The sequence below is a fragment of the Eptesicus fuscus genome, chromosome 7 (assembly GCF_027574615.1).
Source record: "Eptesicus fuscus isolate TK198812 chromosome 7, DD_ASM_mEF_20220401, whole genome shotgun sequence".
NCBI lineage: Eukaryota > Metazoa > Chordata > Mammalia > Chiroptera > Vespertilionidae > Eptesicus > Eptesicus fuscus.
Window position 1 is genome coordinate 106,595,214 of NC_072479.1, and position 20,241 is coordinate 106,615,454.

The 20,241-nt window shown below is 59.4% G+C and overlaps 2 protein-coding genes across 7 annotated transcripts; both read right to left on the reverse strand.

The window, feature by feature from the left end:
* Positions 1 to 479: 479 nt before the first annotated feature.
* Positions 480 to 5,094, reverse strand: CDPF1 (cysteine rich DPF motif domain containing 1). 6 transcript variants are annotated; one of them, XM_054719643.1, is made up of 6 exons: positions 4,822 to 5,077; positions 2,462 to 2,574; positions 1,767 to 1,878; positions 663 to 805; positions 584 to 607; positions 480 to 507 (listed from the first exon to the last, which is right to left on the reverse strand). In XM_054719643.1, exons 2-5 carry the CDS (start codon positions 2,572 to 2,574, stop codon positions 604 to 606), a joined length of 372 nt encoding a protein of 123 aa, XP_054575618.1. In that variant the 5' UTR covers positions 4,822 to 5,077; the 3' UTR covers positions 480 to 507; positions 584 to 603. The 6 variants fall into 6 exon arrangements, with proteins under 6 accessions (XP_054575618.1, XP_027986789.1, XP_054575617.1 ...); XM_054719642.1 differs by lacking the exon at positions 480 to 507 and having other exon boundaries at positions 557 to 625; XM_028130988.2 differs by lacking the exon at positions 480 to 507 and having other exon boundaries at positions 553 to 805.
* Positions 5,095 to 7,620: 2,526 nt separating this feature from the next.
* On the reverse strand, positions 7,621 to 15,099 carry PKDREJ (polycystin family receptor for egg jelly). Its single transcript, XM_028131050.2, has one exon. The coding sequence runs from the start codon at positions 15,097 to 15,099 to the stop codon at positions 8,287 to 8,289; it is 6,813 nt and encodes a 2,270-aa protein (XP_027986851.2). The 3' UTR covers positions 7,621 to 8,286.
* Positions 15,100 to 20,241: the final 5,142 nt, after the last annotated feature.

The following is a 20,241-nucleotide window of genomic DNA, read 5'->3' on the forward strand; positions in this document are numbered from 1 at the left end:
CGCCCCGGAGGCCTGCACACCGGGACAGCTGGGCGGCCGCGGCCTTGGCCCCGCGCGGCTGTGTTCGGGGCCCAGCAGAGCAGCGTGGCGCGTGGAGACAACCCCCGGAGCCGATCCATCGTGGGAAGGACGCAGGGCCCTCCAGCCCAGCCATGTGGAGCGGGACACAGCCCGGAGGACCCGCAGAGGGTGGGCCCCCAGCCCCTCGAGAGCCTGGGCGCCTCCTGGCCCTGCCCGCGCCCAGCACTGAGCGAGCTCTGGAGTCCAGGCGGGGTTCCCAGGTGCCTCCTCTGGGCGGCTCCATCCCTGGAGCTCCAGCCGCTGCTTCAGAACAAGGCCACTCGGTGGCTCTCAGCTCAGCACCCGACCCAGGCCCCCACAGCTCAGGCCTCCACGCCGGCTCAGGCCCCCACGCCGGCTCAGGCCCCCACGCCGGCTCAGGCCCCCACGCCGGCTCAGGCCCCCACGCCGGCTCAGGCCCCCACGCCGGCTCAGGCCCCCACGCCGGCTCAGGCCTCCGATGCTAACTCAGGCCTCCGATGCTAACTCAGGCCTCCGATGCTAACTCAGGCCTCCGATGCAGGCTCAGGCCTCCACGCCGGCTCAGGCCTCCACGCCGGCTCAGGCCTCCGATGCAGGCTCAGGCCCCCACGCCGGCTCAGGCCTGCGAGCTGGGCTGGCCGGCCGGCCTCTTCGATGGGACCTTCCTTTTCTCCAGGTCTTGCCGGATCTCCTGCGGGAAGGCCTGGATGTTCTTCCGGACACAAGGGAGGCAGAACCGCTTGGAGTAGAACAGACTGCATTCCTGGAGGAGGAGGGCGGGCTGAGGGCCAGGGGCACGGGCGCAGGCGGGCAGGGGCTGGGCGGGCCCAGGATGCACCGGCAGCTGAGAGGAGGTGGGGAGGGTGCAGCTGGAGCCAGAACAGCAAGAGGGAGACCCAAGGGGGTGGCCCAGGGAAAAAAGAAATGGGGGCGGCGGGGGGGGGGGCGCCAGGGGTTTTCACACGTGGGAACCCCCGAGCCTCAGCGGAGGCCCCGTGGCAGTGGCCTTGTGCCTCTGAGGGACCGGGAGGCTGACTTTCAACACAGGTGACCAGCCCCCAGGCAGGACGCTCAGGGCCCCTCGGGCAGGCTCACTCGGATTACAGGGCCACACTCAGCTCCACCCCCACCACACTGTCCATGGGCTCTCAAACACTAGGCTCAGCCCTGCTGGGCACTGGGCCCGCAGCCTCTGGGACCCCGGCTTCCCACCTATAAAATGGGCGCAGTCCTGCTTCTCCGGACTAGGTCTGGGGAGAGGGACTGAGGGAGCCCCATGGTAAGGCAGCCCCCGAGCACGGGCCCTTCGGCTGCGGGCCCCCAAGGACCACCAGAAAGAAGGTCCCATCCCGTGGAGGGGAGGGCCTGTTAGGGGCCACGGGGTGGTGCAGAACCTCCCAGAAGCTACTTGTACCCCTCGGACCCCACAGAGACCCTGACTGACCCAGCGTGCCCTCTGCGTGTCTTCTGCCCTGTGCTGGCTGAGGGACCACCCGCAGTGAGGTAGACCAGCTGGCCTCTGAGAACCACCCTGGGCCCCTGGTGACTGAGGCTCGGGGACCCTGTGGAGAGGAAAGCTGGTGCGCACACCGCCCTTGGGAAAGGCTCACGGCTGCCTCCCCCAGGCCTGCGTGTGGGGTCCCAGCCCGGGGGGGGGGGGGGGGGAACAGGGGGCGGGGGGGCCAGAGGGAGAGGAAGGGAGGCAGTGGCGCTGGCTTACCCACCGGGCCCACACACACCAGCCGGCCGCAGACACTGCACCTGGAGCCCAGGACCAGGAAGCTGTCCTTGTCGGGGGTGAAGGGGTCCTTCATGACGTAGCTCTCCTCCAGGAGGCTGTGGGACAGGGAGGGATGCCGGCTGGGGATCTGATGGAAGCTCAGCGGGGGCGGGGCTGGCCCCTGCTCTGGGCTCTGGAACCACTGCGGGGGGGCCACCACCCTCTCAGCCGACAGAGGGGCCCTGCCTGCCTCACAGGACGGGGCCGGGGCCACGCGGCCTCCCTCCCAGCCCTCTAAGCCCTGCCCTCACCCTAGGGTGATGCCCATCCCCAAACTGCCCGCTTCCACGCAGGGAAAACCAGGTGCATCGCACCTGTGTAGAGTGCGGCCTCACACCGCACACCAGGAGGGAGACCCCAGGGGTTCCGGGACGACACCCCTGCCCCGGCCAGCAGGGGAACCCCGCCCGCAGGAAGGAGCCTCGCCCTGCCCCTTGTCCTGTGGGAGGAACGTAGTGGTCCACTCCCCCATGATGTGGCATTGGATGAAGGACAACTTGAAGGTCAAGAATCAAGCGCTGGGACCCACTGGCTCTCCTCCAGGCCGTCTGGGCCGATCACAGGAAGCGGGTCCTCGGCACTCACTCCCGCCAGTGCGCGAGCTGTGCGGGACGCCTGGGCCCGGACACGGATACTCACACGACAGACTGGGTGTCGGGCGGCTTCTGCCCCACATAGCTGTACGGAGCTGCCAAGGCGCAGAGCTGGCACTCAAACACACCCAGGGGGCGGTGCTCGGCCTCGCACGCCATCTGCAAGATCAAGGTGCGGGCCCCCCACCTTCAGAACCAAAACGCCCCACACCTCAGAGCCCTGGCCCATGCCGCTCCCGGAGAAGACGGAGGGTGCCCCTCAGACCAGGAGCCTCAAGGTCAAAGTCCGAGACCTCCTCAAGGTCACACATTGTTTCCAAGTGCAGGTGAGACACTGACCAGGAGAGATTCTGTGCTGAGCCACAACATAAGCCTCAGACAATAAAAAACAATTGAAATTGCAGAGTACGTTCTCCAACCCCAATTAAAACCATAACAAAAAGATACCCTAAAAACCTCCAAATACTGGGAAATTAAACAATAAAATTCTAACTAAATCATAGTTCCAAGAGGGAAATTAGAAAATATTTTGACTAAACGAAAACTGAAATACAGCATCTCAAGATATGCAGCTTAGACAGTTCTCGCAGGGAAATTCACTGGTTTGAATGTTTAAGTTGGGAAAGAAGGTTTAAAATCAACCATCTAAGTTTCTGCTTTAAGAAGCTAGAAAAAAACTAAACCCAACGTAAATCAAAGAAGAAAATAATAAAGGACAGAAATCAAACATATAGAAAGTGATAAACAATGGGGGAAATCAGTACAACCAAAACTGGTTATTTCAAAACATCAGTCAAGTTGATAAGCTCTAACTAGACTGATCGAGAAAAAATGGGAAGATGCAAATTACCACAATCAGGAATGAGAGAGGGGACATCACTAAAACCACAGACATTAAAAGGAAAATAAGGGGATATTGTGAACAATTTTTTACCAAATAAATTTGACAATTTAGCTGACATGGACAGATTTCTTGGGGGAAAAAAACACCAAACTACCAATTATCAAAAGTGACTCAAATAGACACAGAAAACCTGAATAGCTCTGTATCTATTCAGAAATTTCATAATTTAAAATTTCCCTAAAAACTGAAATAACCTCCCCCACCCCCCAAAAAATATCATGCCAAAATGGCTTAACCTCAAATTGTTAAACATTTAAAGGAGAAATAGTACCAACATATAGAAGCTATTTCAGAATGCAAAGAAAGAAACAGCTTTTCAGTGATTTTATGAGGCCGGTATTACATGGCCACCAAAACTGCCCGGATTACCTTCACACCGTTAACCAGACAAAGCCATTGCACAAAAACTACAGCCCAATAGCCTTCATGAGCCCAGATACAAAAATATTTAGCAAAATATTAGCAAACCGAATTCAATGACAGATAGGAAGCCTAATGCATCATGCCTGAGTGGATTCAATTCCACTAGACTCGAGGAATGCAAGGTTGGTTTAATGTCCGGAAGCCAACGAATGGAGCTTTTGACAGTAACAGAAAAGAAACCAGTTCTCATCATTTCAAAAGATGTACAAAAAACAGGATACATCATTTCAACAGCAGGACAAAATTCAACAGGATTTTACAAAATTCAAGACTCAGAGTGGTGCATCCAACCCAAGGGGCTCCCCTCCTGACTACAGAATAAACTCCCTTCACTGACAGTGGAGACCCCTTTAAGACGGCATTATCTTCTCCCCTCACCGCCCCGCACACACCGGGCTCACTTACTAACCTTCGGCCAACCCTGTGGTTTCTCCCAGCCGGGCCTCTGCTCTTGCTATTCCCTCCACCTAGAAGGCTCCCCCACATCTGCCTATGGGGTGTCCCTCTGGCTGCCTTGAAGATATTTTGTCTTTGGCTTTCAGCAGTTTGGAAAAAAAATTAAATATATATATATATATAATGCATATATATATAATTTTTTCTTTTAAAGTGTTTCATCCTGCTTGTACTCCTTTAAGCAGTCTTTGGCCTGTGTTTTGACAACTTCCATTATTTTTGGAAATGTCTTAACCATGTTAGCCCCATTCTTTCTCCCTCTTCTTCTGTTGGGATTCCAAGTGCAAATGTAAGGTGTCCCCCCCAAAATGTATACACACACTTTGAAGCATTATCGGGGCGGTGTTTATTAAAATACATTTCCTTTGCAAAATGGAGCCATCAGCTGTCAGCGTGTGTACATTTGTTGGGTCCCCGTATGTTGGGCTGCTCGCTATGCCCCACGTGCGTGCACCGCTCCTCGGGGCCTGACTTTTCACTCCCTTCACTGCTTCCGCGTGGGGGTGTCTGTGGGTCTAGAATCAAGTTCACTGATTTTTTATTCTTGGCCGTGGTGACCCGGCACCACCCTTCGGCGTGCCCTCTGCAGGCATTCTTCCTCTCTGCTGCTGTTTGTTCCTAACCTTCCCATCGGACTCCTCCTCGTAGTTCCCTAAAGTGCCCTCTCGATGTCCGGGGGCCCCGCACGTCCAGGACCGGCCTCGGGGCTCTGAGCCCCCGGGCTCCGCAGCCCGCCGTCACCCGGTGGCCTTTTCCCTAGTCCTCCGTCCCGTCCCTGGCGCCGCGGAGGGCCGGCGAGCAACACGCGGGGGACAAGACCGCATGCCCCCGCCACGCCGCCCGGCTGCTGCACTCACCTCCGCCGCCTCCCGCGGCCCCCGCCCACAGCGCCTGCGCGGCCCCGCCCCTAACTGCCCACAGCGCCTGAGCGGCCCCGCCCCCTAACTGCCCACAGGGCCTGCGCGGCCCCGCCCCAGCCCCGTCCCCGCTCCTTGGCCGCCCACAGCGCGTGCGCTGTTCCTCTCCCGGGCGCATGCGCAGCGCGGGAAGGCGCTTTGGACGGACTTCCGCTCCCGCCCTGTCCTCTCGGTGCCTTGCTTTTGGGGCTGCCTGGCCTTCCTGCGGCCCGGGGGCGCCTCCGGGCCTGCTGTCTGGCTGCTCTAAGGTTCTCGGCTTCTTCCTGAGTTTGCACCGGGTTCTGCGGAGCCGAGGCCGCTGGTGCGCGGCTGGCACATCACCTGCCTGCGCGGAGGTCCAACGCCGCTTACCTCGCGCCCGAGGCAGGAGCGGCCTGGTCTTGGCGCCCCAGCTTCCTGCACCCTGTCCGCCCCGGAGCCCCTGGGCCGCAGGCAGGGCCGCGTGTGCCCCGCAAGGCAGCTGAGAAGATGGGTCCTGCCCGAGCCCTGTTGTTCCCGGGGACCTTTATGAAGCCGGGTGCGCTTGCGCCCTGTCACCGTGCTCCCCCGAAACCCTAAAGTGGCCTGCGGAGCCCGTGGTGATCTGGGCCCCTCCCTCCTTCAGCTTCCGGGCCATGCCTGGCCCCGTGCCCCACCAGCTTCCAAAGGTTCTCCTGGCTCCCAGGCCCCGCCTACCCCCAGCCTCAGACAGGCTCCCCTGACCCTGCGGCCGCACCCCCACCTCACTCTTGGTCTCTAGTCCTGCCAGGCGCCCAGTTAGCCTCTCCTGACTCATTCTAGTTTGTCGCTAGTTCTTCATCACTTCACTTGGGAGGAACTTCACTCTGCTGAGGAGCAACTTGACTTGTCCATAAAGTCCTTAAAGCTTTAGGTTTAGAATTGAACCATGACTATTGGGCACGCACACCCGCACTCACTCTGACTGGGACAGCGGAGACAGGCCCGGTCACCTACATGCACATTTCAGGCTCAGGGGGGACCCTGGAGAACCCCACCCAGCCCGGGAGAACACACACTCCGCAGACGGGGCCCCCGCCGGGATTGACTTTCTTTCTTCTCATCGACGGTACAACAAAATGACGTTGGGCCGCACAACGTTATCTGAGGACCTACTGTGTTGTTGCCGGTGGATAAAGGGCCTTGAGCGTTGTAGTTTCTAAGTAAGTGTCTAACAGTGTGACACACAGAAGCGGGCCTTAAAGCAAGTCTTCGTCATTAACACAAGAGGAAGGGCAGCCGCCACTCCCTGAGCCACAGGGAGCTCTCTGCATAGACTTGTCCAGAGGGGGCTGGACTGAGAGGATTTGTCTTGTCTTCCTGTGCGACACAGACTTGGGAAGGCGTTGGTTTAGAACTGTGGGCAGCTTGTTCTGGAACATACCTACCCTCTTCCCGGAAATATGATGAGGAAAAGGGAATCCCAAAAGACTCTTAGAAATGGCTGCAAGTCCCGTGAAAATGGCTTCCAAGCTCTCATTTGTGTCCCTTGTGTCCCTGACAATGCTGTAATCCCACGTCTGCTTCTCAAGGACAGGAAGTGCTGGTCCGGGCTCTACCCGGTCAGGGGCCCGCTGCTCCGCTCTGCGGGTGTGGCACAGGCCCGCCACTGCCGGACTTGCCCGGAGACCTCACAGCACCTATGGCCGCCGTCCTGGGCCTCACTCAGACCACGTGCCGGGACCGGCCCCGTTCCTGGACCCCGAGGGCTCCCCAGCAGGACTGTCGGCTCGGGCCTGTGTTTGTGACCCTGTAACTCCCTCTCCTCCGGCACAGCTCCGAGTCCCCAGACGCTATGCTGACCTGGGCGGGAGGGCCCTCCCACCCCTGGGGCTGTCTTCCTGGGAAGGGAGGCCCACGTGTGAGCCCCTGATGCCTCCAGAGCCCGGAGAGAGGCCTTCAGTCTCAGAAGCCTCTCAGAGGGGCTGGCCCTGCGCGGCCCCCTCACCTGGGGCCGAACCCTCATCCTGCAGTTCAGTGGGCAAGTGCATCTCAGAGAGCGAAGCTGGCCCCCATCAGTAGAGTCGTTTGCCCCTCCCCCTTGGTTACTCTGTCTTCAAAGGGAAGGTGGTGAAGAGAGGAGCTGAGAGCTGACTGCAAACACGCCCGGCAGGCAGAAGCAGTGGGCAGTGTGAACCCGTGGCCTCCCCAAAGGGCACTGAGAAAATCCAGATCTGACCTTCTGACCCTGACCGTGTGAGTGGCTGTGGTGGGGCCCCCAAACCTCTCCGTTTCTCACCTGGCGGAGGAGACCGCAGCCGCCCCAGGCGCTCCGGCAGCCCCGGAGGAGGAGAAGCCCTGGGAGCTCCTAAGTGCCCGCCCGCCAGGGTTGCAGGGCCGCCTGGCGAGTGACGAACACGTGGGACCAAGCGCCCGCAGGCTGTGTTCCAGGGCAGGAGCCCCCCACGCCCCCGGAAGCCACACCTCATTCTGATGCAGGATGTGCACGAGGAACGCACTCCTGAGGGAAATACAACCGCTGCCAGCCCGTTCCTCTGAAACCAACCACATCTTTATTGTTCACTAACCACCCTCCGGGCCGTAGACAGCAGAGGGCCCAGGCCTGGGTGCACACACTGCCGCGTCCACACGCAGCACAGCGCCGCCGTCAGAGTGAGCCCACGCAGGCCCCTTGTCTAATGAAAACTCGTCTCCTGGCCCGAAAATACCAGCTTTACATCTTTAGTTTGAAGGAGCCTTAGGGAGTAGGTGGGAAGCTTCAGACTTCTGACCACCCTCATCCCTGCACCCCCAACTCGGCGCCTCCAGAACTCCCCACAGGCCCCTCCGGCCCTGGCCCAGCTGGAAAGTGGGGGCTGCAGGGGACAAGGGTCAGGGGAGCTCTGATCTGTGAAAGAACTCCCAGTGAGGTGTGTGTGTGTGTCGGGGGGGGGGGGCGGGAATCTTTAGCTCCCTCCCCCAAAATGCTATGGGCTCCAAAGACCCTCAGTGCCCCAAAGGGAGCTCATCCGGGGTGTCTGGCAGCGCCCCACCCCTCTCCCCTGCCTGCGTGCTATCCTCCCTCCCGTCGTGTTCCTAAAAGGGGCGGCCGAGAGTGGGAACCCTCGCAAATGTAGGGGTGTGCGTCGTGCAGGACACGGGCCGACAGCGTGACGGAGCCTCTAAACTGAACGTCAGGTGGGAGAGGCCGCCCGCAGCCCTGGAGCCGTCCGGTCACACCACCAGGTACACCATCTTCCTCTCGTTGATGTTCCTGGTCTTCAGCCCCAGGTAGTGGCGGCTGCGCTTCTCCGGCTTCCCGTACAGCATGTCCACGAAGAGCTCCTGCTCGCCCGGGGCCGCGGGCCGCGAGGGCAGGAAGCCGAACCCCGTCCGGAGCTTGCCGCACAGGTAGGCTATGGCTTCCGCCTCGACCGAGAGCTCCTCGTACACGGGCTGCCTCAGGGCCCTGTAGGCGGACAGGATCACAGCCGCGAACAAGTTGATCAGCACGCAGATCAGCAGCAGCACAAACGCCGCGAGGAGCAGGACCCCGAGGGCCCTGTTGCTGGAAAATTCCGTGTCCCGGAAAGCTGCGGTGCGGTAGGAGAAGACTGTCTGCGTGGCGCGGACCAAGCTGCTGTAGCCCCATTCGTGCTGACCGAACACCAGGTGGCCAAAAGCCACGAACAGAAAGAAATACACGAACACCAGGAGCGCCGCGTGGCAGATGCCGGGCAGGGCCGCCTGGACGACCCTCTCAGCCAGGCGCACGTGGTAGAAGAACCTGAGATACCTGAGGGTCCTCAGAATGGTCAGAAACAGCAGGAGGCCCAACACGACCCCCAGGGTGCGATCCACCTGCGAAACGGCGTGGAAGGGAATGAAGTCTACGGGGTTTGATGAGTAGAACTGAATGATGCCAGTGGCCAGGAAGTATTTCCTGAGAAACAGCACAATCAGCACGGCGAGGGTGCACGTGAGCACCAAGCTGAACAAGTGGTTCGCACTGGCCAGGTAGGAGGCCCCCGTCTGCGTGATGATGTAGCCCTCGTGCACGACGTAGGCCACGAAAAACACGAGAATGGCCACGTACAGGTAGATCTCCGCCGACGTCTCTCTGTTCAGATCAGCCAGGGAGAAGGAGTGCACGGAGATGCTCGTGTTCACGACTCCTAGCTGAGAGACCTCGAACAGGACGGCAGCGCTGCAGAGCAGCCCCGCATCCGGGTTCAGGGTGGTCAGCTCCAGGATCACAGCCCACGTCTTCTCGTCCAGCCAGCGGCCGTTCTGGAGGCCCCTGAGCCTCAGCGTGGAGTTAAACCGCTGCTGGTCTGGGAAAAAATAGAAAACATACCCCCCCGAGCCATAGGTATGCAGAAGTCCGTAAGAGTAGTACACCCAGCGCTTCTCCGGAGGCTTGTAGGTGAACCCGTTGGTGTTCCTGTCTGCCTCCCGCTTGTCCACTTTCCTCCAGAAGCCGGGGTGGTCAGTGGTGTCCTCCGGGTCGGCCCCGAATGTGGGATGGCAGCGAACCTCTCCTTCGATGCTGTTGGGCGGAAAGTGCTGGGCCGGCCGACAGGCCGTGGGGCCAGGCGTGGCCCTCACCTGCCTCATCAGTGGGAGGCCGAGGATTCTGGAGGAGCTGTCGGGAAGAAAGGTTGGGTGGCGGTCGTTGTGGAACAAAGGCAACAGCACGCTGTCGAGCCACGGGTAGAGGTCGTCCAGCTTGGTGACCGCAGCAAGACCCGCAGAGAAGCGGCTGCGGATGAACTGGCTGTAGCGGAAGCTGTCCGTGCGGCGGAGGAGGGCGACGAGGCCCAGCAGGAGGGCCAGCAAGAGGCAGTGAGTGAGAAAGCGGCCCAGGAAGAGCAGGGCTCTCCGCTTGGTCTCCCTCTTCCTCCGGAATATGCCCACTTCGTCCGGCGTGAGGGGCTGGTACATCCTGCTGCCTCGGAGGCGGGAGACGTCCCGGTGCCGCTGGCGCATCTCCTCGGGCCGCAGCCGGAGGTCCTGCAGCTGGATCTCGGTGTAGCGATAGTTGCTGACCCAGGGGAGGTTTTTGCAGTACTTGAGCCTGTTGGTTCGCATGCCTGTCAAGAGGATAATTTTCGACGGCTGCACCAGGAAAACGGACTGGCAGAAGGAACAGAACGAAGCGAAGAGCCACTCGATCGACTTGTCGTAGCCGTAGGTGAGGCCGTAAAACACAATGAAGAACGAGGACACCCCCGACGTGGCGAACACCAAGAACCACGCGATCCACTTGCACCACGGAGGCAGCGTGGTCCTGGGCTTCGTGGGCGGCGGCGGCGGCGTGGATGGCGCCTGGGGACCGTTGTCCACATTTTCGGCGTTGGCGTTGGCGTTGGCGTTTGTGCGCCGGGTGGGGGGGCCCGGTGGGCCCTTGCTTTCTTCTTTCTTAAGTGGGCGCCCTGCCTTGGCGGTCCTCTGGGGAAGAGACTTCGGGCGTCCCTTAAGCCGCCTGGAGCGGGACTGCTGGGCCTTGTGGGCGGGGGCCTCCTGGGAGCGCGCCTCGGCGGCCGTCTCCTGGGCGTGCCACCTCTCCAGCCGCTCCTGCCAGTGGCCGCTCGCCTCTACCACCTCGGGGTGCTCCTGAGGTGCCACCTCGTCCAGGGTGGCCTGCGGTCTCCTCTGGGAGTAGACGAACAGCCCCGTGATGACGACCTGCACCGGGAGGGTGATCATGACGCTCTCCAGGCCGATGACCATCGACCTGACGTATCGGCTCCCTTGGGAAGCGGGTTTCTCCTCCGGGTCCAGGTTGAAGAACATGATGTTGCACAAGAGGGTGGACAGCAGCATGGCCAGGCAGCAGGACAGCCGCTGCAGCCGATTGAAGCCGCGGGCGATGACGCTGGCAAACATGGAGAACCACATGTGGTTCCTCCCCAGCTTGTCCGTCGCATCGATGAGCAGGAAGTCCATTCTCCGCAGGGGCGTATTGGGGTCGGTGACGGGAAACGTTCTGTCCAAAGAGGTCTCGATAGACAGCCACTCGCGACACATGAACAGCCAGATGTGCCGGCTGAACAGGTTCTCCACTTTGATGCGACTCAAGTACCAGCCGGGGGCGCGGCCCTCGTTGTTGTGCCACACGCGGATGGACTGGACGTCCCCCAAGTCCCTGCTGGTCGTCAGGAGGAAAGTGTGGACGCTGCCCCGGTAGAGAGTTTTAAACTGGGGGTGACTTAAACAGTGCACATCGCTGGTGCTCTGTGTCCCCCTAAGTTGGACAAAGACATTGGCCCTGGTCCCGGACCCACAGCGGCTTCCCGTGAAAACAGTGACGAGGTAGCACATGTCGTCGTAAGGGTCGTTGTCGGGGAGGACGATGGCGTGGTCCCGAAGGAACTGGTCCGTTTCGTCTCTGTGCAAGGCCCAGAAAGCGAGGACGATGTACGTGACCAGGATGAAAAGGACGACGAAGAGGGTCACGGGGTTGTGGGTGACATTCCTGATGACCTCTAACCGGAGGTCCACCGGGTTCGGGGGCACGATCACCTTGGCTGTGAGGTAGCGGAAGCGCAGGGGGACGTTGGCCAGCTGCCGCCGGGCCCTCCTGGCCTTCCCGCAGACACAGTGCACTCGGTCCCAGGTGGTCTTCTCCCCGAGGACACAGATGTCTGCTCTCCAGTCGCTCTGGGTCCCGTTCAAGTCCAGGCAGCGGACACTGAAGAGAGAAATCCTCACCAGCTTGTCACTGGGCTGCATGACAAAATGAGGTGCCTTCAAAGCCACGATGATGACACACTCAGGCGACTGGCCCCGCTGAGCTATGACCTGCAGCAGGGACAGCGGGAGGCAAACCAGGCGGGCCACGCTCACGGCACAGGCCGGGTCAAACAGGCCGCTCCGGTTGGCGACGGGAGGGGTATCGTGGGGCACCAGGAAGGTGGCGACCAAGGCGGAGGGGGCGATCTGCCCGCCGGCGTACACCAGCACGGTGAACGGCACGGTCACCTCCGTCACGATGTGAACCAGCAGCTCCCGCACCTCGCGGCTGTCCACCTGGAAGCGGAAGGCCCCCGTCGTCTTCCGGGAGGACTCGTCCGCGGCCTCAGGCTCCTGGTCGGGGCCCACCGTGAGGTTGAAGGCCGCAGAGCTCAAGTTCCTCCTGCTGATGTACACGTCCACCACGTCGGGGGTGACCTCCAGCTCGTCCCCGTTGGCCATGGTTCCCGTCAATCTGAATCCCACCACGTCTGCCGAAAGGCTCTCCTGGTAATTTAACCAAGGGAAGGGGTCATCTGCAAACTCACAGAACACCAAGGAGACCGGAGCACTGGCAGGCAGACGGGGAATGCTGCTCACATTGAGTGTTGGCTGAAGGCAATTTCGACAGTCCCTCTCGTCGCCTAGGGTGTTGCTGGAAACGGCCCACTTTTCCAGTTTGCCGACGTACATGGTGAAGCTGGCGCTGCTCATGACCGTGGTCCCGTCATCCGGCACTTTGCCGGCCAGCACCGTCTCTGCCAGAGACTGTATGACACGGAAAGGGTCGACAAAAATCACGTGAGGATCCGTCATTTTAAGGATATTCGACACGATGGTTAATATCCCGGTGCTCATGATTTCTATTTGTTCAGAGTGCAAGTCTTGACCTCTCTGTTGATGCTGCCGGGTGGCTTGATTTGCCTGCCAAACCCTCTCGGTGGCAGATTTCCGAGCAACCTGAGGAAACTCAGACGTCCTCTGGGTTACTTTGGCAAGAGCCGTGACCACCTGGTTAATGTCCATCAGAGTGTCCGTGGAGAGGAGGAAAGACTGATTGACCAGGTGTTCGCGGAGCATGGCTTTGTCCGCGTGCAGGGCTGGTTCGGGTTTCATGCTGTTCAGAACGGAGGCCACTACGTACATTAAGTAACCTGCGGGCAAAAACTCCTGCTTTCGAAGCAAAGTAGAGATCTCCGAATCTTGCCCCATGCTGAAATTGACTAACTGGTTCAGTATGGCCCGGGGTGAGGCCTGGCCAGTAGGAGCTTGCACGGTGGCGTAGAGAGTCACCTGAGAAAAAGCTTCCAGAGCATCATACACCTGGACAAAGATCTTCATGGCGTGCTGGCTGTCCTCCCCACCGACGGGGAGAAAGGAAGGGGGGCACGTGGGATCGCTGCCCACATACAGGATGGGCCCCAAGGTGTTCTCTTTCAAAGAACTGATTTTGCCAAAACCATCATACAAATCAGACACTATCATTTTATACACCAGAGGCACGTTCTGGTCCTTAAAATCCTTACACTGGACAACAAACTTAGTAAAAAATGCAATCCCGCTAGTTGGATTAATTTTGCAATCTCCGATCTGAGGGCCATAGTTAACAATAAAGGAATGCCTAAGGGTCAAGTTCACTCCACCCCAAGTTTCTAGACCGAAAGCAATCCAAAACTGAGCTTCAGAAAAGTTCCTAAAAGCAAAAGCTTTTATAGACAGAGAATCGCTGTCCCTCCCCGTTGAAGTTTGGCCCAACCAATCAAATGGGACCTCGTCCCCGGCAGCCCGCAGGATGGACCACTTGTACACGTCCCGGCTTCCGGCACAATTGGGACAATTCAGAAACAAGGAGAACCGATCTGACAGAACCAAAATCCTGCCACAGTTTTCAACACACGAAATACTTGCTGTAGGTGCTGGTGCTTGGAGCACGTGGACACTTTTATCAGCGTACGCAGTCCTCCGGGTCTTCTGTATCACCATCCGGAAAAAATACGCCTGGCCTCCTCGGAGTGTCTCTGGGGAAATTGTCAGGACGGGGTCCGAGGCCCAGGTCAGCTTGAGATCCACCTGCTTCGGGAGACAGACTTCCTTGCTGATCACGTTTATCTTGTCTCCGTTGTAGTTCTTTGAGTTTGTGGTGCAGTACCAGGAGAACTGGACCCCCTCTAACGGGTCGTCCACATCTGGGTCCGAGGACGTCGATCCGTTCAGAACCAGCTGGTCTGTGAACTTCATTGTCATGTTGGCATCCCCAAGAAGAACCGCCCGCAGGAAGTCACCAAGGATAGAGACGTAGACGCCATCTGAGCCTTTGACCCTCGTCACTTGGGGTAAGAAAGCGACCAGGCTCACTGAGAAATTGAACACATACACCCCCAAAGCTAACTTTCTCTTGGGGATGTGCATGAGTGTTGGGTCATTCCCTATCTGGAGGTCCGGCACCGCCAAAGGTTTCGACCAGTCGGGCTGGTGGCGGAGGGAGGGCACGGAGTAGATCGTCCATAGGAACTGAGGGTGCTGGGCCGAGGGGCAGTGGTACTGAGCGGTGGCATTTAAGGAGATGTCCATGCCCCTGGTGAACAGCACGATCGGAAGGCCCGGCTTCCTGTTGATCTGCACCTTCGTGATAACGCAGGTGTCCTGCCTCGACAGCTGACAGGACACTGACAGCTGCCCCGCTGGCGAACGGCTGGAGCTGACTTCTGTAGGACACTTGGTCTGGGCCACGAAGCCCGCGTAGGGGTGAAGGCCACCGGGGCGGGGGGTGACCCTGGAGGCCGAGGGGGCATCCGTGGGGCTGACCAGCCCGAGGTGCAAGGTCCGTTCCAGAGGCCCGAGCAAGCGGCGAAGCGGGGTGAGCCAGTGCAGGGAGAGCTGGCCCCCGGGCGCCAGCAGGTGCCGGTCCGTGTGGGTGGGCGCTGCGCGGCGGGCACGGAGCGCGCGGAGCAGGGCGCGCACGTGGAGGCAGTGCCAGCGCGGCCACCACGCGGGGCCGCGGGCGAAGCAGGGGCCGCGGCCACTACCGCTCAGGGCGCCGCCGCCGCGGAGGGCCAGGCGTGGCCGCGGGCTGAGGCGAGCATGGCGGCGGGGCAGAGGGAGGCCCTGGGCGCCGGCGACTGAGCGCAGCGTGGCCGCCCCTCCGGGAGCCGGGAGGCGGGGCCGGGCCTGCGGTGAGCCGCCTGGGGCCGCGGCACGCGCTCCGGGAACCGGGGTGGGGGCGCCGCGAGTGGCCGGGGGCGGAGGGAGGCAGCCGCAGCGCAGGCCCAGGCCCAGGAGCAGGAGCAGGAGGAGCGCCGGCGCCGGCCGCATGGTCTGCGGGACCTGGAGCGCAGCGGAGGCGGAGGCGGAGGCGAGGCCAGGGGTGCGCCAACGGCCGCGGGGTCACGGGGCCGCGGGGTCACGGGCCGCGGGGTCACGGGGCCGCGGGGTCACGGGGCCGCGGGGTCACAGGTGGGGAGGGGGCGGCTGCAGCAGCCAAGGATCAGGGCCTGCTTGTGGGATTCATGTGGCCTCGTGCTCCCACTGCCAGGAAAACGGGGGACAGTGGGGACCAGGGACTGTGAGCGCCCAGGGAGGGCGGGCTTTGGGTTTCTTCCTTTGCTTTTCTTTTTCAATGTTTTATTTTGTATTGACTTCAGAGAAGAGAGAGACAGAAACATCAGCGATGAGAGGGAATCATTGATCGGCTGCCTCCTGCACGCCCCCCACTGGGGATCGAGCCCACAGCCGGGGCCTGTGCCCTTGACCTGAATCGAACCTGGACCCTTTGGTCCACAGGCGGATGCTCTATCCACCGAGCCACACCAGCCGGGCTTCTTTCTACTTTCTTCATGTGAAACCCGAGTCTTTCATTTCAGATCTCTCCTCTTGCGACTGGAAGTGTTTACTGCTCCGAGTTTCCTTCCGAACACTGCTCCCCGCATCCGCAGGTGTCGTGTTTTATCATTCACTTAAAAGTGTCTTTAACTTCCCCTGTTTGGGTCTGGCCCGTGAGTGAAAAGTGCGCTGTTTAATTTCCACTCATTTGGAGTTTCTGTGAAACGTTTGGTCATGGGTTTCTGTTGTGGTCAGAGAGGATATTCTGTGGAATGTGTTGTTCCTTGACGTTCACGGAGGCTTGCCGGAGAGCCCGGGGTGGGGTCTGCCCGGCTCTATGTTCCGTGTGCACATGAGAGTGTGTGTTCTGCTGTTGCTGGGCGTGGGTGTTCCGGACACGCCAGGGCGAGCCGGGCGCCTGTATGAGCACAGTCTTCCTGGGCTTCCGTGTCGTTCTGTCAGGTGCCGAGGCGGGTGCTGTCCCTCCTCTCGGCACTGTGCGATGGTCCGCCCGCGTCACGCGCTTGGAGCTGGGTCCGTTAGGGCACACACATGTGCGGTCATGCTTCCTGATGAACCGCCCTCTTATCATTAGGAAACGTCTCTGTTGCTGGTAATGATCCTTGTCTGAAGTCCATCGTACCTGATATTAAAGTAGTCACATAACATGTCAATTATGCTTGAATAAAACGGGGTGGGTGGGGCGGGATGAAATAAAATAGCCACACGGGCTCTCTTACACGTACTGTCTATATGACAAATCTTTTTTTTAAAATATATTTTATTGATTTTTTACAGAGAGGAAGGGAGAGGGATAGAGAGCTAGAAACATCGATGAGAGAGAAACATCGACCAGCTGCCTCCTGCACACCCCCTACCGGGGATGTGCCCACAACCAAGGTACATGCCCTTGACCGGTATCGAACCTGGGACCCTTCAGTCTGCAGACAGACGCTCTATCCACTGAGCCAAACCGATTTCGGCTATATGACAAATCTTTTTAAATTAATTTCGTCTTCATATTTAAAGCGTTTTTTGGTAGGCAATATTTAAGAGGGTTGGTTTTGTTTTATCTGCTCAATCTATCTCTGCCTTTTAATTGAAATATTTAAACCATCAACATTTAATGTAATTATTGAAATGTTTATATTTAGGCCTACCCCTTTATTATTTGTTTTTTTTATTATGCCCTCTTTTTTCTTTCCTTCCTCATTAACTAATTAAGCATCAGTTCCTCCACATATATTTCTCGAGTATCCTATCTAATAAAAGAGTAATATGCAAATTGATGGTGCCTCCGCTGCATCCACAAGCCACACCCACCAACCAATCAGGAGCGAGTATGCAAATTAACCCAACCAAGATGGCTGCAGCCACGGAGCTGCAGCAAGCAGGAGGCTTGGGTTTTCCCAGCAATGGAGGAAGCCAAGCTTCCCTGCTGCCCTGGCTGGCCCAGGCCTACACTCAAGGCTACAAAGTTTCAATTATAGAAGATAAATAAATCCCAACAAAAATGGTGGCAGCCATAGAGCTGGAGAGAGCAGGAGGCTTGGGTTGCCCCTGGCGATAGAGGAAGCCATGTTTCTGCAGCCCTGGCTGGCCTGCCTTGGCCTCCACTTAAGGCTACAAAATTTCAATTATAGAAGATAAATAAATCCCAGATACCAGGGCCTCAGCTTGGGTCACCGGGGGGGCGTGGCCTGCCTGCAAACCACCACAGGCCCCTCACCCAGGCCGCCCCATGCCCCAACCCCCACCCTGATCTGGGACACCCTTCAGGGACAAACCAGCTGGCCCCCACCTGTACACCAGGTCTCTATTCTATCTAATAAAAGAGTAATATGTAAATTGACCATCACTCCAACACACAAAGATGGCTACCCCCATGTGGTCAAAGATCCTGCCCCCATGTGAACACAAGATGGCCACCACAAGATGGCCATCAGGGGAGGGCAGTTGAGAGGGACCAGGCCTGCAAGGGAGGGCAGTTGGGGGTGACCAGGCCTGCAGGGAAGGGCAGTTGGGGGGGACCCAGGCCTGCAGGGGAGGGCAGTTAGGGGTGACCAGGCCTGCAAGGGAGGGCAGTAAGGGGCAATCAGGCTGGCAGGGGAGCAGTTAGGCATCAATCAGGCTGGCAGGGGAGTGGTTAGGGGGTGATCAGGCTGGCAGGCAGAAACGGTTAGGGGCAATCAGGAAGGCAAGCAGGCAAGCAGTTGGGAGCCAGCAGTCCCACCTGGATCGGGCCTAAACGGGCAGTTGGACATCCCGTGAGGGGTCCCAGATTGGAGAGGGTGCAGGCTGGGCTGAGGGACACACTCCCCGGCCCCATGCACGAATTTTGTGAACCGGGCCTCTAGTCTATTATATGCAGGCATTTTTTTGGCATCAGCCCTAGTCCCAGTTCTCAAGGGGCTTCCATTACGACGGGGGTGAGAGACAACCAAAAATAGCCAGGGCCTGTGTGACTGACTTCAGGTGTGGTCAGTGGTGTGAAGGAAATAAAGCAGTCCAAGGGAGAAGGATTGGGGACAAGACGGGGAGTCAGGGAAGGCCTCTTGGAGGAGGTGCCCTCGGAGCCAGCAGATCTGCACGAAACGAGGGGAAAAGCCTCACAAAGAGCCAGAGGGACCGGTGAGTGCAAAGGCAGGGAGGCGAGAGCGAGAAGTTCACGGTACGTCGGCTGTCTCCCCACCCAGCTCCGACCTTTGCCCTCTCCCCAGGCCACCTCTGAGCCCGCCGGTGGGAGTGAAAGAGCACCTGTGTGGAGGCTGTGGCCAGGCTGCTGCTGAGCTCACCGAGGGCGCACTGGGCTCCTCGGAGGGCCCTTTACCGCCCCCCCCCTCGACTGCCAGCCTCTCGCCTGGCCCCTCCCTTAGGCAGGGTCTCCCCTGACCGACACCCTTCAGCCCAGGTGTGTGGACTTTGTTAACAAGCCCCCCACTCTTCCAGGTGCCGCTCTTGAGTAAAGGCCTGTTCCGGGCCCCCCTTCCCCATCCCCCCACCCTGACAAGCCCACACCGGGCTGGCGGGAGGGATGCGGACTCCCTGTGCTCTGACCAGCTGGCCTTCCCAGCACTCAGCTCAGAGCTGCCCCAGCCAACGGCACCAGCTTCCAGGCCTCCAGGAAGGTCCCGCCACCTGCAAGGGGTGGGGTTGGGGGGGCACACCACATCACATTGGGGGTTTCCGAGGACACGCTCCACCCACCTCCACCCTGGAGAGGGTGCAGGGCAAGGCTCACCCACAGGCCCTTAAGGGTGACCCAGCCGCCGCTGCCTGCCCCCTCAGTGCTGTCCTTGGCCTTGGGGCCTCCTGGTCGTGCTGGGGTGCCTGCCAGAGCCTCGGGGCCTGGTTATTTCACTTGTACCAGCCAGACCTCCAACGTGGGCACCAGGTTCCAGTGGACTTGGGGGGGGGGCAGGGAGGCACTCACCTGGGGTGCAGAATTTAAGGGGGAGGGGCAACCAGAACCTCAGTCATCAAAGACAAATCTTAGTTTTCAGTGAGGTGACGTTCACAGAAAATTAACCATTTTAAAGCGTACGATTCAGGGGCATTTAGCACATCCACAGTTCTGGGCACCTGTCACCACTAGGGGTTCCGAAGCCTTCCTGTCACCCCGCCAGGAAACCGGTCCCCATGGCTGGCGCCCCCCTCCCCCGCCCCGCTCCTGCCTCCCCCGCCCTCAGCCACTCATCTGCTTTCTACCTGTGGCTGTGCCTGCTCCGGGCAGTCCCTGCCTTCAGTGCCTGGACTCCCTCACCTTGGCATGCTTTGGGGGTCCATCCAGGTTGTAGCACGCGGCAGTACTTCACCCCTTGTTATGGCTGAGTAACACCCCTCACCTGCTGGCTGCCACACTTGTCTGCCCGTGGACATGGGGTGTCCCCACCTGGTGGGAGTGGTGACTCCTGCTGGGGTGCACCGGGGTGGGCACGGGTCTGTCTAAGTTTTCAGCCCCTTTGGGGATGCACCTGTGGGGGGGCTTGGGGACCTTCTGGGTCATTCTTTCCTTTTGGGGGAATCACCTGTTTTTCACAGCAGCTGCTCCCCTCCCGCTCCCACCAGCCGGGCATGAAGGTTTCAGTCTCTCCGCGTCCTTGCCAACACCTTCTTTCCTTTTTCTTTCTAGTCAACCTACCGGATGGGAAGTGGCATTTCACTGTGGTTTTGATTTGCATTTCCCTGTTGACTAATAATGTTGAGCATTTTTTTTAATCTTCCCTCGAGGATATGTTTCCATTGATTTTACAGAGAGAGGCAGGGAGGGGGAGGGGGAGGGGGAGGGGGAGGGGGAGGGGAAGGGGAGGGGGAGAGGGAGGGGGAGGGGGAGGGGGAAAAGGAGGGGGAGGGGGAGGGGGAGGGAAACATCAGTGAGTTGCCTGCCGTGCGCACCCGGACCAGGGATGGAACCTGCAACCTGGGTGTGTGCCCTGAGCAGGAAGCAAACCCGAGACCTTTCCATGTCCGGACTCTGCTCCAAGCCACTGGGCCCCGCCGGCCAGGCCAGATGGGCATCTTTTCAGGGTTCATGGGCCATTTCTATGTTTTCTTTGGAGAGTGTATCCTCACATTCTTTGCTTAATTTCAAGCCGGGACGTTTGCGTTTGCGGTTGAGCGGTGAGAATCCCCCGG

What these genes read in the sequence shown, in the direction of transcription:
- CDPF1 (XM_054719643.1), bottom strand. Translation starts at nt 2,574, where the DNA reads ATGGCGTGCGAGGCCGAGCACCGCCCCCTGGGTGTGTTTGAGTGCCAG. An exon ending in CCCGACACCCAGTCTGTCGT is followed by an intron (nt 1,879 to 2,461) that starts GTGAGTATCCGT and finishes CCTGTCCCACAG; the next exon opens with CCTCCTGGAGGAGAGCTACG. An exon ending in GGCTGGTGTGTGTGGGCCCG is followed by an intron (nt 806 to 1,766) that starts GTGGGTAAGCCA and finishes CTCCTCCTCCAG; the next exon opens with GAATGCAGTCTGTTCTACTC.
- PKDREJ (XM_028131050.2), bottom strand. Translation starts at nt 15,099, where the DNA reads ATGCGGCCGGCGCCGGCGCTCCTCCTGCTCCTGCTCCTGGGCCTGGGC.